Source organism: Sarcophilus harrisii, chromosome X, assembly GCF_902635505.1.
Source record: "Sarcophilus harrisii chromosome X, mSarHar1.11, whole genome shotgun sequence".
NCBI lineage: Eukaryota > Metazoa > Chordata > Mammalia > Dasyuromorphia > Dasyuridae > Sarcophilus > Sarcophilus harrisii.
This window is the reverse complement of record NC_045432.1, coordinates 34,948,437-34,967,278: the sequence shown is the minus strand read 5'-3', so window position 1 is coordinate 34,967,278 and position 18,842 is coordinate 34,948,437. Positions and strand designations below refer to the sequence as shown.

General features: G+C 38.4%; 1 protein-coding gene across 8 annotated transcripts in view; it reads left to right on the top strand.

Moving 5' to 3' along the window:
* Positions 1–18,842, top strand: part of ENOX2 (ecto-NOX disulfide-thiol exchanger 2) — a 291,185-nt gene that overhangs the window by 167,054 nt on the left and 105,289 nt on the right. For all 8 annotated transcript variants that reach the window (XM_031944689.1, XM_031944684.1, XM_031944686.1 and 5 more), the window contains one exon: positions 9,548–9,694. In XM_031944689.1, coding sequence (XP_031800549.1) covers positions 9,548–9,694 — 147 coding nt within the window. The remainder of the gene's footprint in view (positions 1–9,547; positions 9,695–18,842) is intronic.

Here is an 18,842-nt window from a genome sequence, read left to right as displayed (position 1 = left end):
CTAGCTCCTAATATTCATTCACTTTTACAAAACTTTGCATTGCACTTTTTTTCTCTCCAAGACAGATTTTTCTGATTTTTTTCTTTTTTACTACTAAACTAATTTAATTAGCTGCACTGGTATATAATATTATTTGGCAAATAAATCATTAAAAAAATCTCCAGAAATTATTGAGTAGTTTTCCTGATAATATCTTTCTATGTTTCAAAATTCTACTGATTCGGAAATTCTTTATGTTCATGTAGTTATTTGTTTGTTTTACATTATTTAATATTTTTATTTTTCCAAATATATACAGATAGACAGTAACATTCACTTTTGCAAAACTTTTGTGTTCCAAATTTTTCTCTTACCTTTCCCTCCCCCAAACAGCTTTTTCTGATTTGCCAACACACACATATGTATATACATCCATGTACACACACTCTAATCAGTCAACTAGCATTTATTAAGTATGTACTATGTGCCAGGGAGAGTGATCAACCATAAATGATCACTCTCTTCTTGAATTTCTTTTTTTCTTTTCTTTTTCTTTTTTTGTCACTAAACAAATTTAATTAGCTATAATGGTATAAAATATTAGGTGGCTAATAAATTAAAAAATCTCTAGAAGTGATTCATTAGTTTTCCTGGTAAAATATCTGTATCTCAAAATCCTAGTGATTGGGGAAATAAAATTATTAAGAAATGAAAAACAATCAAACAACTAACTGTAAATAATTTCCCAAATATATGAAAAAATGCTTCCTAACATTTCCCTTTGCAAAACCTTGTAATGCAGATTTTTTTTCTCTCCTCTTTCCCCTTTCCAAGCCAGCTTTTTCTGATTTTCATACACACAAAAACATTCATATACACATAATACATGTACACAAACACTAATCAATGAACTAGCATTTATTAAGTACCTATTATTTATTTGCCTTGTACTGTGATCAACCAAAAATAATCTCTCCCTTCTTGAATTTCTCTTTTTGGTTACTAAACTAATTAATTAGCTACATTGATATAAAATATTAGGTGGCTAATAAATCATTTAAAAATTTGTGGAAGTGACTCAGTAGTTTTTCTGGTAAAATTGCTGTATCTCAAAGTCTTCCTGCTTGGGAAATTCTTTCCTATCATTTGTTGTTTGTTTTTAATTGTTTAATAATTTTATTTTTTCCAAATATATACAAAGATAGCTCGTAACATTCACTTTTGCAAAACTTTGGTGTTCCAAATTTTTTTCTCCCACTTTCCCCGCTCCAAGAGAAATTTTTCTGAATTGCACACATACAGACATACATGTACAGAAAAACTAATCAGTCACTTGCAATTATTAAGTACCTACTATGTGCCAGGGAGAGTGATCAACCATAAATGATCTCTCCCTTCTTGAATTTTTTTCTTTTCTTTTTTTAGTTACTAAACAAATTAAAATAGCTATATTGATATATAATATTATATGGCTATTAAATCATTTAAAAATCTCTAGAAGTGATTCTGCAGTTTCCCTAGTAAGATATTTCTATATCTCACCATCTTCCTAGTTGGAAAATTCTTTTCCTATTATTTAGTTGTTGGTTTTTAATTGTTTAATAATTTTTTTTTCCAAATATATACAAAAATAGCTCTTAACATTCCCCTTTGCCAAACTTTGTTTTCCAAACTTTTTTCTCCCATTTCCCTCCCCTAGACAACATTTTTGATTTACACACACACACTGACATACACATATATGTATATACATGCATGTATACACACTCTAATCAGTCATCTAGCAACAGTAATCAACCAGAAATGATCTCTGCCTTCTTAATTTTTTTTTCGTTACTAAACAAATTTAATTAGCTCTATTAGTATAAATTATTAGGTGGCTAATAACATATTTTTTAAAAATCTCTAGAAGTGATTCAGCAGTTTCTCTGGTAAGATAGTTCTGTATCTCAACATCTTCCTGGTTAGGAAATTGTTTCCTATTATTTAGTTGTTTGCTTTTAGTTTTTTAATAAGTTTGTTTTTCCAAAGATATGCAAAGATAGCTCCTAACATTCACCTTTACAAAACTTTTGTGGTCCAAATTTTTTTCTCTCCCCTTTTCCCTCCCCAGAAAACTTTTTCTGACTTCCACATATACACATGTATGTATATACATACATGTACACATTCTAATCAGTCAACTAGCATGTATTAAGTGCCTACTATGTGCCAGACACAGTGATCAACCAGAAATTCTCTCTCCTTTCATGGATTTCTTTTTCTTTTTTCTTTAGTTACTAAACAAATTTAGTTAGCTGTATTGGTATAAAATATTAGGTGGCTAATAAATCATTAAAAAATCACTTCAGGTGATTGAGCAGTTTTCTTGTTAAGGTATTTCTGTATCTCAGAATCTTCCTGATTGGGAAATTATTTACTATCATTTTATTGTTTGTTTTTTTTTCCTTTTTTAATAATTTGATTTTTCCAGTTATATGCAAAGATAGCTCCTAACATTCATCTTTGCAAAACTTTTTATTGCAAATTTTTTTCTTTCCCTTTTCCTCTCACCAAGACAGCTTTTTCTGATTTCCACACACATATGTATATATATTTATGTGCACACACCCTAATGAGTCAACTAGTATGTTTTATGTGCCAGGAACAGTGATCAACCAGAAATGATCTCTCTCTTCTTAATTTCTTTTTCTTCCCCCCCCCTTTTTTTTTTAGTAACTAAACTAATTTAATTAGCTGCATTGATATATAAATGTTATGTGGTTAATAAATCATTAAAAATTTCTAGAAGTGATCTAGCATTTTTCCTGATAAGATATTTCTGCATTATCAAAATCTTTTTGCTTGGGAAATTCTTGCCTATCATTTGGTTATTTGTTTGTTTTTAATTATTTAATAGTTTTATTTTTCCAAATATATACAAAGATAGCTGCTAACATTCACCTTTCTAAAACATTGTATTCCAAATTTTTTCTTCCCTTTTCTCTCCTCAAAACAGTCTTTTCTGATTTGCCAACACACAGATATACGTATATACATAGATGTCCACAGCCCCTAATCAATCAATCAATTAGAATGTTAGTAGGCACTTAATGTGCCTACTATGTGCCAGCGAGAGTCATCAACCATAACTGATTTCTCCCTCCTTGAATTTCTTTTTCTTTTTTCTTTTTTTTTTTTTGTTACTAAGTAAATTTAATTAGCTACACTGGTATATAATATTATGTGGCTAATAAATTATTTAAAAATCTCTAGAAGTGATTTAGCAGTTTTCCTGGTAAGATATTTCTGTTTTTCAAAATCCTGCTGATTGGGAAATTATTTACTATCATTTAGTTGTTTTTGGTTTTTAATAATTGTATTTTTCCAAATATATTCAAAGATAGCTCCTAACATTCACCTTTGCAAAACCTTGTATTGCAGATTATTTTCTCTCTTTTCCCTCTCCAAGATGGCTTTTCTTATTAGCATACACACATGCACGTGCGCAAATACACACACACAAACACTAATCAATGAACTAGCATTTATTAAGTATTTACATTTATTTGCCAAGCACAGTGATCAACCAGAAACGATCTCTCCCTTCTTAAATTTCTTTTTCTTTTTTTGTTACTAGACAAATGTAATTAGTTATATTGGTATATTAGATGGCTAATAAATCATTTAAAAAATCTCTAGAAGTGATTCAGCACTTTTTCTGGTAAGGTATTTCTGTATTTCAAAATCCTACTAATTGGGAAATTATTTATTATCATTTAGTTTTTTGTTTGTTTTTAGTTTTTTAATAATGTTATTTTCCTAAATATATGCAAAGATACCTCCTAACATTCACCTTTGCAAAACCTTGTATGACAGATTTTTTTTCTCTCCCCTTTCCCCTCTCCAAGACAGCTTTTTCTGATTTGCACATACACATACATATGCACAAACATGCATGTACACACACACTAATCAATCAACTAGCATTTATTAAGTACCTACTATTTATTTGGTAGGCACAGTGATTAACCAGAAATGATCTTTCCCTTCTTGAATTTCTTTCTCTTTTTTCTTTTTTTTTTTGTTACCAAACAAATTTAATTAGGTGCATTGGTATATATCATAATATAATATCAGCTTTTTTTGATTTGCACACATACACACACACACACAACATACATGTACATATATACGCACACACAAATCAGTCAACTTGCAATTATTAAGTACCTACTATTTTCCAGGCACAGTGATCAACCAGAAATGATCGCTACTTTCTTGAATTTCTTTTCCTTTTTCTTTCTTTTTTTTCTTTTTAGTAATTAAACAAATTTAAATAGCTGCATTTGTATACAAAAATATTATATGGCTAATAAATAATGAAAACATCTCCAGGAATAATTAAGCAGTTTTCCTGGTAAGATATTTCTGTATCTCAAAATCTTCCTGCTTGGAAAAATCTTTCCTATCATATAATTGTTTGTTTTTAATTTTTAACAATTTTATTTTTCAAAATATATGCAAAGATAGTTCTCAGAACTTATCTTTGCAAAACTTTTTGTTCCAAAATTTTCTCTCCCCTTTCTCCTTTCTCTACACAGCTTTTCACATACATGTATACGGATACATTATATACATTAATCAGGCAAGTAGCATTTATTAAGTGCCTACTATGTGCCAGACACAGTGTTCAACCATGAATGATCTCTTACTTCTTGAATTTCTTTTCCTTATTTTAGTTACTAACCAAAATTAATTAGCTTTATTGGTATAAATCATTAAAAATCTCTAGAACTGATTCAGCAATTTTCTTGGTAAGATAGTTCTGTATCTTAGAATCTTCCTTATTGGGTAATTATTTATTATTATTTAGTTGTTTGGTTTTTTTTTTTTTTTTAGTTTTTTTAATAATTTTATTTTTCCAAATATATGCAAAGATACCTCCTAACATTCCCCTTCTCAAAACCTTGCATTGCATATCTTTTTCTCTTTCTTTTCCCTATTCCAAGACAGCTTTTTTGATTTGCCCACACACAGACATATATGTACACAGAAACTAATCAGCCACCTAGCATTTATTAAACACCTACTATGTGCCAGGCCAGGGATCAACCAGAGATGATTTTTCCTTTCTTGAATTTCTTTTTCTGTTTTTTAAGTAAAGAAATTTAATTAGCTACATTGTTATACAACTAATTAAAATATCTCCAAAAGTGATATTTCTATATCTCAAAACCTTCCTGCTTCCTACCATTTAGTTATTTCTTTGTTTTTAATTTTTTAATTTTATTTTTCCAAATATATGCAGAGATAGCTCCTAACGTTCACCTTTATAAAACTGTTCCAAATTTTTTTCTCTCTCCTGTCCCCTAGATAGCTTTTTATGATCACATACACACACACACACACACACACACACACACACACACACATACACACACACATACCTGTATACACATGGACACACAATAATCAGTCAGTCAACTAGCATTTATTAAGTAAGTGCCTACTATATGACAGACATAGTGATCAACCATAAATGATCTTTCTCCTTGAATTTCTTTTTCTTTTTAGCAACTAAACACATTTAATTAGCTGTATTGGTATAAAATATTATGTGGCTAATAAATCATTAAAAGATCTCTAGAATTGATTCAGCAGTTTTCTTGGTAAGATGTTTCTGTATCTCAGAATCTTTCTGATTGGGAAATTATTTACTATCATTTAATTGTTTGTTTGTTTTTAGTTTTTTAATAATTTTATTTTTTTCAAATATATACAAAGATAACTTTGTAAAACCGTGCATTCCAAATTTTTTCTTTCCCCTTTCTCCTCCCCAAAAGAGCTTTTTCTGATTTGCACATATACACACAGATTATAATCATACACACACACACTAATCAGTCAACTAGCATTTTTTAAGTGCCTAGTCTATTCAGACACAGTGCTCAATCACAAATGATCTCTCCGTTTTTGATTTTTTTTTTAGTTAGTAAACAAATTTAATTAGCCATGTTGGTATACAATATTATTAGGTGTTTGTTTTTAATTCTTAAATAATTTTTTTTCCAAATGTATACAAAGGTAGCTCTGAACACTCACCTTTGCACAACCTTGTGTTCCAAATTTTTCTCTTGCCTTTTCCTTCCCCAGGACAATTATTTTCCAGGTTGGAGACATGCACACATCTATTTGCATACACATACACATAAGTCAGCTAGCATTTATTAAGTCTCTACAATGTGCCAGGGACGGTGATCTACCAGAAATGATTTCTCACTTTTTAAATTTCTTTTTTTTTTTTTTTTAGTAAATTTAATTAACTGCATTGGTATATAATATTATGTGGCTAATTATTAATCATTTAAAAAATCTCCAGAAATGATTCAGCAGTTTTCCTGGTAAGATATTTCTGTATTGGTTAATTGTACACTATTTCAGAGTCTGATTCTTTTTGTGCAGTGAAATAACTGCATGGACATATATACATATATTGTATTTAACTTATACTTTAACATACTTAACATGTATTGGTCAACCTGCCATCTGGGGGAGTTGGTGGGGGGGAAAGGAGGGGGAAAATTGGAACAAAAGGTTTGGCAATTGTCAATGCTGAAAAATTACCCATGCATATATCTTGTAAATAAAGAGCTATAATAATTTTTTTAAAGATATTTCTGTATCTCAAAATCTTCCTGCTTGGGGAATTCTTTCCTGTCATTTAGTTGGTTGTTTGTTTTTAATTTTTTAATAATTTTATTTTTCCAAATGTATATACAAAGGTAGCTCTTAGCATTTATCTTTGGAAAACCTGGTCTTCCATTTTTTTTTTCTCCCCTTTCTCCTCTCTAAGACAGCTATTTCTGATTTGCGCGTGCACACACACACACACACACACACATACATGTACATATATGCGCACACACACATTACTCAATTAACTAGCATTTATTAAGTGCCCACTATGTGCCAAGCCCTGTGATTAACCAGAAATGATCTCTCCCTCCTTGAATGTCTAATGGTCTTTTGTTTGCATTTCTCCTGTACAGTAATTTAGAAGTCAGGAAACTTGGAATCAAATGTGGACTGCAAAAGTACTTTCGTCTTTGCTTGTGTTAGCTCTTTTGAAGATTTGTAGTAAGTAAAGTTCTTGTGGGCAGATAGGTGGTGTATTATTTTATTTTGGAGGCTCTGAAGTCAGAAGTACTTGAATTCAAATGCAGCCTCAGATACTTATTAGCTGGGTGAACTTGTGCTAATCATTTAACCCTGGTTGCCTCCAAAAAAAATAAGAAGAAATATGCTTTCTAAAGTAGGCAGCAGGTTTATCTGAGGCAGGTGGTCTGGGGGACAGTGCTCAGATGCAGGAAGATAGTCTCAGCCATATTGTTAATTGTGAGACTGGATAAGTCACTTAACATCTCTCCAGACCACATGAAGTGTATCATGGGACCAAAGACAGGAAGCTCTAGATCTAATCCCACCTCTGATATGTGGTGATTTAGGGACTATTGGGCAAGTCCCATAAGCCTTAGCTTCCTGAGCTGTAAAATGAGAATGGCTATGACCTTTGCCTCCAAGAATTGTTGTGGGAATCCTTCATCTGCCACCATCCCTGACCTTTGAAAATGTTTGTTGAATTCATTTGATAGGATTAAAATGCAATGACAGTTGACTCCCACCAGGCGCAGTGGCCAATTCCCATCTTTCACTTGGTTACCTCAGATGGTACTAGGGGATAGTATTTGACAGATCCCAAAAGGCTTTTTTATATGGCTTGTTTCAAGCTGAATCCGAGAGCTGGAAAAATAGTCTATGTTCCCTGGATAGAGAGGATCAGTAGAGGGGATATGTTTTCATTAGAAGGAAAACTGCAAAGAAATTTTATTAGAAACTCAGTATTTGGCCTCCAAGAACTCAGTTTTTCCGACATAGCTTTAGAAAATAGGGATCAAGAAGGAATTGAGGTACGTGGACAATTGGGGGTTAATAAACAATTTGGGGCCAACTGATTTCTTTTCTGCTTGGATTAACAAACTACTAGATAAAAGGCTTATAGGAGATGAATTGTTTTTGGACGGTAGCAGTGTTTTATGAAGTTTTAATTGAAAAACTTAAAATTCCATGTGCTGTTTCTTATGGTGGTAGGGGTGGGGAGAAAAGAGGTAGAAAAGAAAAAGGGACTTCTGGGATCTCAGGTGTCTGTCACTTATGTATCTTATGTTGCTATGGTTTTTGGGGGTTTTTGTTTAAGAGTTCATACTTATGCTGTCTTATAGAGAGACAATGTAAGACATCTAAAGATGAAGGGACTTATGTTTCTGGTCTGAAGACCTGGAATTTCAAAATTTCTCAAACTTAGTCTGGATATCCTAGCATTCCAGCTCCGAAATAAGGTCCCTTAGAAAGTAGAGATATTATTGCCATTCAACACAGAAGGAAACTGAGGCTGGGAAAAGAAAAAGGATTTGCTCAGGGCTGTATGGTGGGGTAAAGCACCTGAGAGCTAAAAAGGACCACAGGAATCATCTAAGCTACCCGGATAAGGGTACTTTCTGCAGCACTGTTGATAAGTGGCTCTGTAACATCCACTTGAAGACCTCCATTGATGGAGAGCTCACTACCTGTTTGGGCAACTCATTCCACTTTGCATTGTTAAGAGGTTCTTATATCAAACTAAAGTAGACTTCTGGGTAACATTCACTAATTGCTTCCAGTTCTGTGCTTTGGGGCCAATCAGAACAAAGCTAATCCTTCTTTATTATGGGGCTTCTTAAAATCCTTCAAGCCATCTCTCATGCATATTTGCCACCCCATCCTTCCAAATCAATTGCCATTTCCAAAAAATTTGGTTTCCCTATCACTTAAATCTTTTCCCTTTTCTCCATTCCCGTCACTGCCACCCTATTTCCTTGCCATCAGCCCTTGCCTAGACCACTGAACTAATGGCCTAATTGGTTCCTTTGTTTTTACTCTCCTTTTTTTAGTTCATCCTCTATACAGGTCTGACCATTCACTCCCATACTCAAAAAGCTTTTATTATTTCCCTATTATTTCTAAGGCAAATAAAAACTGCTTGTGTTCTACTTGAAATCCTCTCTAATCTGGCTTTCAAACTCCCTTTCCATGGGTTTCCCCTTCCTTCCCTCCATGCAGTCTTCACTTCTTCAGGTAAAACATCCTTAGTTCCTTCAAGTATTTAATCCTTCCATCCATGGCCTAGTCTCCACTCCTCTTAAGGTGTGTTCATTGAGAGTTAGAACTTATATCTGGGTTTCCTGACTTCCAGGCCAGGGTTCTTTTCCTTGTGCCCCATTACCTTTGGAAGGCAGCTGATGGCAGCCGATGATGACCGAGGCCAAAGATCAAGAAGACGGAAAACTAAGGATATGTTATTCCTTGTGTACTATCTGACCGAGGGGACCCTCCCCAGTCTTGTAATATCACAGGCCAGCATGTCTTAGAGTCCCTGAGCTTCCCTCTCTCTGGCTTGACCCCCACCTCCTCTAATAGCTCCTTGGCGGAGATGGAAGTCTTCCCCCTTAACATCATCTCTAGCAGGGCTTTGTTTTTCCCTCCTCTTTAGGACTGAACCAGCTGCCTTTTGATCCATCATCCATCAGCCAAGAACAACTGCAGTTTTGCAACCCTGACAGTCCATTGCTGTCAGAAGGTCAGGTTGAGAATGAAGAAGAGACGAGCAAGAAAAGAAAGCGAACAAATGAGAGTACAGGTGAGTGAGGTAGAAGTGTGCCCCCTTCCGTGCCATCACTATCTTATACCGACCCTAACTAGCCACATTTTGTTGCACACTGAACATCTTATGGTCCAGCCTATGGCCTTGGGAGAGAGAGAACACAAATAACCGAGCCTGCACTCCCCATTTTCCAGGTATGAAGCTACCTGGAGTAGTAGAATGATGGCTTTCAGGTCCTTGGCTTTAAATTCTAAATTTGAATCCCCAATTCACCACTTCCTGCCAAGGTGACCTTAGCACTTGGTCTCCTTGAGCTTCAGTTCTTTTCTCCGTAAAGTGAAGAGAATTGACTAGGTTGATCTTTAAGGTCCTAAGTTTCAGAGCCACAAGAAGAACCCAGGGGTCCTGCCCTGAGGTCCATTCCACCAAACAAACTCCCTGATGGGAGTGGTTTTGCTTATTATATTTCTTGCCCAAAGAACCAAAGGAAGGATCATATGCCTGGGGAGGGGAGGGGGTCTTGTGGGTCACCCTGCCCAAGCCCTTCATTTTGTGAAAGGAGGAAGCAGAGGGTCAAAACAGTGAAGTGATTTGACCAGCATTCTCCGGGAGGTTCCACTGAGATGGGAGTAGAACTGAGGGCCATTGGCTTGAAATGTGGTAACATTCTATATAACTCCCATAAAACATATGCTTGTCTTTTCTGTCATTGCAATCAGAGGGTCTTCATCACTGCTCTCATTAACCAAATTCTAACAAAGAAGGTTCTGTCTTTTGAGATCACCATCTTTTGCCCAATTGTGAAATATTCCAACATGATTTGTGTGACTTTTCCATGTTTTTTTTCACGCTGTCAAACCAGAGAAAGATCACTAATACTTTTCAGTGCATGAAGTGTCTTGGATAGAATCGTGCTCATGCTTCGGCTGCGCTTTCCAGCAGCAGGTGCTTTTTTTCTAGCCTTTCTCTCATTTGCGCCTCCCAATAGTTCATCAGGTAAAGGGTCCCGGGGGGTGGCCTCTTGCCATGCCCAGAATAGAGCCTAGAACCTTAGTCTTTGGATCTCCATCTGGTGTTCTTTGCACTAGTACAGAGGATGGCATGCATCCCACTTTGTTGCTTTTTTTCTGAGTCTCTTTGTGTGAATTCATGGCTTGGGTTTTGGGGGGGGGGGAGAATACAGCACATCCACAAATAAATAAATAGGAGGGACTTTGGGGAAGGAGATAATACTGGCTGCCAGTAAGTCAGCAAAGTCTTTCCAAAGGAAAAGGTACTTGAGCAGAGTCTTGAAGGAAGCTCGGCCTCTTCAGTGCAGTGATTAGGCGGAAAGACAGGGGGCAGTCTAGGGAATACCCAGTAGTACATAGAGTGCCGGAAAGGAAGGAGGAATACATGGAAAGAGAATTGAAAAGCCAGATTACAGAGGACTTTAACTAAAATGTAAGTACTTGATATTTCATTCTGGAAATAGTATAAAGCCGTTACAGCTTTCTGTGCAGGGGAATGAAGGTCTGGACCTGTATAGAGGATGAGAAGACAGTAGACCGATTAGGTGGCCATTTCAGTAGAATTAAGATGGCAGTCATGGGAGTGGAGAATAGTGAAGAGATTTGAGCAAAATAGAAGTACAATTTTTAGGCAACTTGTTTGATTAGGGATTAGGTAAAAGATTTGAGAGTCATCTTTGTATAGGTGATAAATGAACCCATGGGAGCAGATAAAGCCTTAGAGAAGGGGACGGGGTTGGGGGGAACAGAGACTAGAAAAGGACAAGATGGGACAGAAGCATGTGGCCTTGATATGGTAGATCCTTGGGGCACCCCCTCATTCTTAGGACATAAAGACGGTGAACATAGGGCAAAGGAGCCCAAGATGGAGCAGCTACATAGGTGGCATCCCAGAAGTCTTCTTCCTGAAGAATATTCTGGAAGGAAGGAATGGTCAGCAGTATTAAAGTCATCTGGGATGAGGACTGAAAAAAGGCCCTTTGATTTAGCAGTTAAGATTTGGGGTTCTTTTTGAAAGAAGTTTCAAACAGGTTGATTGGATTAGAAGTCAAGCAGCAAGGAGTTGAGTAATATTGAGCTGGTAGGGAGGAAGACATGTAAAAGTGACTTTTTTATAGTTTTTTTTTAAATAACAGCTTTTTGTTTGATACGACTTTTTCTAAGATCTGATTGCAAAAGGGTGATGAGATGGAATATGACGGGAACATGGTAGAGTCACTTGAAGCATTTTTAATAATTTAATAATGTTTAAAAGGGGCAAGATCTGAAAGAAGCAGGAAGGGATGGACCAAGAGCAGGCTAACCTTGGCAAGAGGAAAGGGCACTTCTTCTTCAGAGGGTGACACAAACAAGACACAGGAGAATATAGGATGATGGAGTTGAATTTTAAGGTATAGAGAAGAAGAGGGAGCTTGAGAATGCCTTGTTGGAAAGGAGTATAGGGATAGTATAAAGAGAGTTTGGAATAGCTGTTGTGATAGAGTCAGAGAATAACAAAAGAACAGCCAAGCAGCATGAGTTCCCAGCTAAGATACATTTGTAGGGCTTCAAACTAGCACAGTTGAGTAGCTTCCTCTAGTAGCCTCCTGTGTCACATGAGCAGGAATAGGCAAGGCAGATGATGGAGCTAAAACAAAATTGAGGTCTGGCAAGGCAAGTATGTGGACCTCTTAGGTGGTGCCATGGTGAGTAGAGTTCTAGGCCTGGAGTCAGGAAGACTCTTCCTGAATTCAAATCTGGTGACTTCAGACACTTCCTAGATGTGTGAATTTGGGTAAGTCACTTCACTCTGCCTTGGATTCCTCATCTGTTAAAAACAAGCTGGAGAAGATGGCAGACCACTCCAGTATTTCTGGAAATTTCCAGAAAACCCCAAATGGGGTCATAAACCATCAGACGTGACTGAAAAACACCACCCAAAAGGCAAGAATGGTGATAAGACTCAATATGTAGAGGACAGTGAATATTTGAATAGTTAACTTGAGAGCCCAAACTGAAGGGCTCAGGAAAATGAGCCCAGATCAGGGGTCATGGACTGAAATAACAGAGATTGACGGGGTGGGAAGGATGAAAATCATGTGTAAGGAGAGAAATGGAGTGAGGGAGGGGAATCGCTGTTGAGGTGTGTTAGAGCTGCTCAGGCAAATGGATGTTTCTCTGTAATCCTTAGGGTCCCAAATCAAAGCCCTTCTCAATTCCAAGCCCAGAAAAGCAAATTTAAGTCAAACTGTGCCTCCCAGGAACCCTTGAAGGGGGAGAGTGAGTCATTCTGCAGAACCAGGTTTTTCATATGGATGAGTCTTTGCTGCTTTAAGCACCAAAACATTTTCTATGGTTTTCTTTTCATTTTAAATGTAAATTCTTCTAAAATATATTACCTTCTTCCTAGCCTTCTTTCAACAGAATTATGTTGAATATAGTTTAATGTTTTATTGATGAGTTGGGGGTCATCATTATGAAATAAATCATGGTACTCTCTGTGCATTAAACCCTCAGGGCCCAGGAAGGCAGGTATACCTGTTCTCCTGGACAGGAAATAACCCTTGGTGGATTGCCTTTTCTGAGCTCTCCATTGGTTGGCTTTTTCTGGTTTTACGGTTTCATTCCCTTCTTGCTGCCGCCAGTGGACCCACCAGTAGCAACCCCTCTATCCAACTTCCTCATTTTCTCCAAATTTGGAAGCTGAAAAATGAGCTTGTTTAATGTAAACAGTCTCATAGTGATGGCCTCAGGGTCCTTCCCACTAATAGAAAGTGACTGAACGTTTTGACAGCCATTTTTTGCTTGGTTTTCAAGGACAAATCGGGTGAGGGAGGAAGGGGGGGCAGACAACTGAGTTCTAGGTAGGAAATATGTAAAATATCTGAAACTCCATGTCATAGAGCCAGAAAGGGCAGTCTGGATTGGTAAAGGGCCTGAATTATAGAGTAATTTTAATTTTGATTACTTACAAGGACATTGAGGGACTCCAGTTACTAAGCAGATATGGGTTTTTAACTAGGGGTCAGACGAACTTGTAATTAGCAGAATCTTTTTGCATGCAAATAATGAATGTGCTAACTTCTTTTAAAACTTCTGCTAAAGAGGTTAAATAAGACCCCTTACTGGGTCAATTAGGCCCCTCAGGAGTTTGTTCACATTATAAATTTGCACTTTCTTTGTTGAAAATACAAAGGGAAAGGTTGGTCTTGGCCAATTGATATCCAACTTCAAAGGAGGAAGTTCCTATGAATAAGGTTTCATTTATTCATTTCTCTTCTAGTTTCTCCTGGGAAGTTCTGGGCCAATGGAAATGGGTAGGTTTTCTCCCAACTAGTCCTGGGAGAAACAAAGAGGGAAGGTTTTATGTGGGGAAAAGTAGGATCCAGTTCTTGCTCAACTCTGAAGAGTTGAAGCTTAAGAACCTTAAGCTCTGAACCTTAAGATGCTATATTATACTGTCTATTGTTGTTATGCTCATCTCTAAGCTCCTTCCCAGCTCCTGTAGTTTCTGGTTTTGTGCAGCTCGCCTGTAGCCTCACAACTGGCTTGTCACAGCCTGAGCTTCCAGACCCAGTGATCCTAGCTAGGGTGGGGATTTTTGTTGCCTTCTCTCTGGGCCTTGGAGTGGGATGTTCTCAGTGACCAGTGGAGTTTTTTTTATCTCAAAAAGGTAGAAGGGCTCACTGTTCTGCCTGAATTAAAATAGAAGTAGTCTAATAGTCCAAGTGATATGATTATATATTCTAAAAAAGAATATAAAACCTTGAGAACCAAAAGTGTGCACCTTACCTTTCTCTCCACCCCACTACCACTAAAGCATCCTGGGCTTCCTTCTCTCCAGAATCAGCTGCAAACATGATGAGCTTTTTCATCTTTAGAGGTGGTAGGGGTCCAGAGAAAGAGGAATCAGGAGAGGAGTGTGCCAGTAGCACCTTCCCAATCCCCGGGATCCCAATTCCTGCCCTACAGCATGACTGTAGCAGCCAGATTAAAGTGTAGTTAGGAAGTAAGAAAATTAATAAAAATCCAACAGAACCTGGATGCTGTTAATAAGTGGTTTTTCAAGTCAATTTGCCCACAGGGGTCCTTCTATACAACAGTTTAGTGGTCCATTTCTAGTCGAGTTTGACAACCTAGGATCGGTCTCCTGTGGAGCATATGGAGACGAGCGGTAGAGTCCAGTGAGATTTTGAACAATAGCATCTAATCAGATGATATTTACTAAGGTTAGAATGGCCCATCTTATACTCAGGTTGAAGCTATCACTGTCACCAGTACAAGATGGAGAAGTTGTGATCGGAGAGCATTTTGGCTGAAATAAATCTGGCGGTCTTAGTGGTCTTTTGCAGCTAGCTCACTGTGTGGTGCGGCTGCCACAAAAGCTCAGGGGAGCCCTCACTGAGAGGGCTGGAATCCAGAACTAAAGACACGATGGTCCCTTAGTTCTCTTACTGATCAGATCATATATGGAATATTGTGTTTCATTCTGGACACTATTTTTTTTAGAAAGAACATTGTACAGCTGGAGTCTCATCTGCTGGCCCAACACATGAGAGCCCAGCATAGCTTTTGCACTATGGTGAGACATTAGAGGAGATGATGTGAACGCTGAATTCATTCAGGTCTCCATTACCAAGAACGATGAAACATGCCCATCTTGTCTTGTTCACATAAAATGGTATGAAGCTGGAGTTTTCAATCATTCCGCCTCCATTGTCTCAATGAGCCAAAACAGCTCATCCTCTCAGATGGTCTTGATTCACCTATTTTCAGATGCTTCTGGAAGCTGATCAGCTTCCACCCGGCTCCTCCTTGATCCCTCTCTGACCTCTCCCCAGCTCCTCCATGGTTCCTCCCTTTCCTCCCTAGATCCCACCCCCCTGAGATCTTAAAAATCATGCTCCCCCAAAAGCAAATTGCTCACTTGGTATGACCCTGCCTTCTCTAGTAAGTAGCAAATCTCTGTTACCCATGGTGGATGTCTGACTTGATTTCTTCAGCTCGATTGACCTATTGTAGTCTCTCAAATCTATTTCATATTGCTACTTCTGGTAGCCATCCCACCACTTCAGTAGGTACACAGCAAACTTTTGCCGCGTTTAAAGTTCTCCAATAGCATCTTTCCACAGTGTAAGAGGTATCATGTATTTAGTGAATGGAAGGATTCCTCACAACAAGAGGGAACTTGAGGAAAGTCCTTGAAGGGAAGTAGCATTCAAACAGGGACTCAGAGGATGGCTAGGAACTGGCCAGAGGATGTAGAGGAGTGCTGAAGACAGTGTGAGCAAAGACACAGAGCCAGAAAATCATGCAGCCCATCTGGAAAATAGCCAGGAATCCAGATGGGTCGGAGCAGGGGCTACGTGAAGTAGCATGTGTTCACTGGTGGGAGAACAGGGATGCTTAGATATCTGAGTCACTCCCCCATGTCTACAGTCCATGACCGTGGCACACTCTCGCTGCCTTTCAGTAGGTGATGTTCCGTTTCAATTTGTTTCAAACCCAGCCAGGGCCTGTTCTGTGTCATTCTGCACTTAGAGGGGAAGGAAAGGCAAACAATGGAGACACGTCCCTCTCCCATGGTACAGAGGTCCCAGTTTCAATGGATGTCATTGAGTTACATAATGAGAGTCATTTTGATGGATCTGAAGTGCTTTGTGACAGGGTTTTTCAAGAGCTCCTGCTAAGAACTGAAGTGACAGAGACACAGGGATTATAACAGGGTACAGGGACATTTACTACTTTCCATCTCTACACATAGCAGAGCTTTGGATGTGGATTTTACAGTTGGCTCTCCTCATATCACTTCCACATCTCCAGTGATTCTCTCGACTGGAAGCTTTAGAGCTGCAGAGGAACCATAGGTAGGTCAGCTCATTTTGAACAGGTGAAGAAACAGAACTTCACAGAAGGACAAGGGATTTGTTTTAGATCACACAGAAAATAAGTGGAATTCAACCCCAAGTCATGTAGAGCTAGAGGGAGAGTGGTATCTCACTTCCCCAAACTATTTGAATAGTTAACTTGAGAGCCCAAACTGAAGGGCTCAGGAAAATGAGGCCAGACCAGGGGTCATGGACTGAAATAACAGAGATTGATGGGGTGGGAAGGATGAAAATCATGTGCAAAGAAATCAGTGTGGCTTACACAGGGGCCATAGCCAACTCATGAGAGCTAGAAAGCTAATAGGGACAGTCCTGAAGCCCTTGATAGTGATCCAAGGGAGAAGAGGGCATCTGGGAAAAGGGGGTGACCAACAGGGTCAACTGCCGAAGAGAGGTCAAGAACATTGGATTTGTTGATAAATATAGGCCAGTGGAGGACAATGTTGTGAACTGTGGAGAATGCAAAATCAAAATTGACACTAAGATCCCCGTTCTCATGAAAAAAAAAAAAAACCTTTCTAGTAAGGATTGAAATGCAAACACAGATCACTAGGATATATAATATTGCATACGGGGCAAGCTCCATAGGGATGAAAGTTCTGGGAGACAAGTCCATTAGACCAGGGGCAGCTTCCTAAAGGAGATGGGCAGCAATCGGGTGGTCTTGAAAGGGTGGACAAGAAGTTAGTGGGGGGAAAAGTGGAACAGAAGGTACGGGTAAAGGTATGGAGCTGAGAGTGTAGGGTATGTTTGAGGGGCACAGAGGAGTCCAATTGGTTTCAGTCAGGCTGTTTTGTGGATGTAATGTGAGCTCCAAACCAAGTGGTAGTAGATTGTTCAGAGCCTTGGATGCCAGGCAGAGGAATTGCCCCTTTTCTCCAGTCCCTTTTCCCCAGAATGTGGGAGCAGAACCCTTGATGTGAGTGTCTTTGTGAGTGAGAGAAATTATAAGGGTTTCCATTGCATCGGGAGAAGAGACCCAGGCAGCAATTCATCTGTCCAAGAATAAAACACCGCCAGCTATTACTCTGAACACAAAACTCCACAATAAGATCTCAACCCCCCCCCCCCCCAGTTAGAGCGACTTTCTGTTTTCAGCCACTGCTGTCAACACCAGCTCCTGTAAACACAGGGTCTTTGCAGGCAAGTAATTTTCTAATTCCGCCTTTCTTATTCCCTTCCCTAATGACACTGATCCTAGGACACACAGAGGCTGAGCACCAGTGACTAATGCATGCCAGATGATGTGAACAGGGGCTCCAGCCCAGCTCAGGCTCTCTGGGTGGGGAGGGCGCCAGGGCCACCTCCGAAGTCTCTTCGGCCAGTGTCGGGCATGTAGAGACTTGACTGGGGTTTGGGGGCTTCATTGCCCTTTATGTTTGGGTGCTACCTACCCTGTGACATGGTGCCCCGAGACAGACAATCTCGATTTGTTTATCATTGCTTTTCTTTATTTCTCTCAAACGGTTGCTTATTTCAAAGTGGTTCTTTGATGCTTCAGGGCCATCTGCTCACAGACCATTTTCTGGCCTTCCACAGTAAGGTAGCTGTGAAAAGGTTACTCCCAAATAGAATCATTGATTTAGAGCAAAGAGGGACCTTAGAGGTCATCCAGTCTGACACATTTTACAGATAAAGAAACTGAGGCTTAGGAATGGGAAGTGATTTGGCCCAAGATCACACAGGGAGAAACCTATAAATCTCAAACAGGAAGTGGTCTCAGAGACCATCTAGTCTAGCTCCCATGCTTTGTAGCTTATTCTGTAACAGGACCTCGAGGACCAGAGAGACTAAAGGGATGCCCTGGCCAAAATGGGATTTGAACCTGTGAGTACTGACTAAATCTAGTGCTCTTTTCCATTGTGCCATTCCAGCTCTCTATCTCCATCCCTTCCAACTTCCAAATTCCACTTTCACATATCCAGCTAAGTCCAGAATATTCCCATTTGGCCATCCATCAACACCTTAGACCAGAGGGATTAGAATCACAGCTATCAAAACTGGAGATGAAACCAGATTAAAATGTCTTTGGGAAATGTTTAGCAAAATAATTGAAAATATAATACAACACAGATACTGTTAATTTGTGGTTTTTCTAAGTCAACATCCATATGCAGGACTCTCTGTTTGAATCTGTGCCTTGGAGACTACTGCACAAGTTGTTTTCAATAAACAACTCACTTTTCCCACTGCCCTTCCAAAATCCCCTTTTAACATGTTTCTTCTGAGAAAACTGCCCTCCTGCCATTCATTCTGTCTTAAACATTAGAATCATCTTTTCCCCTTCTTCATCACTTAGCTCCCATT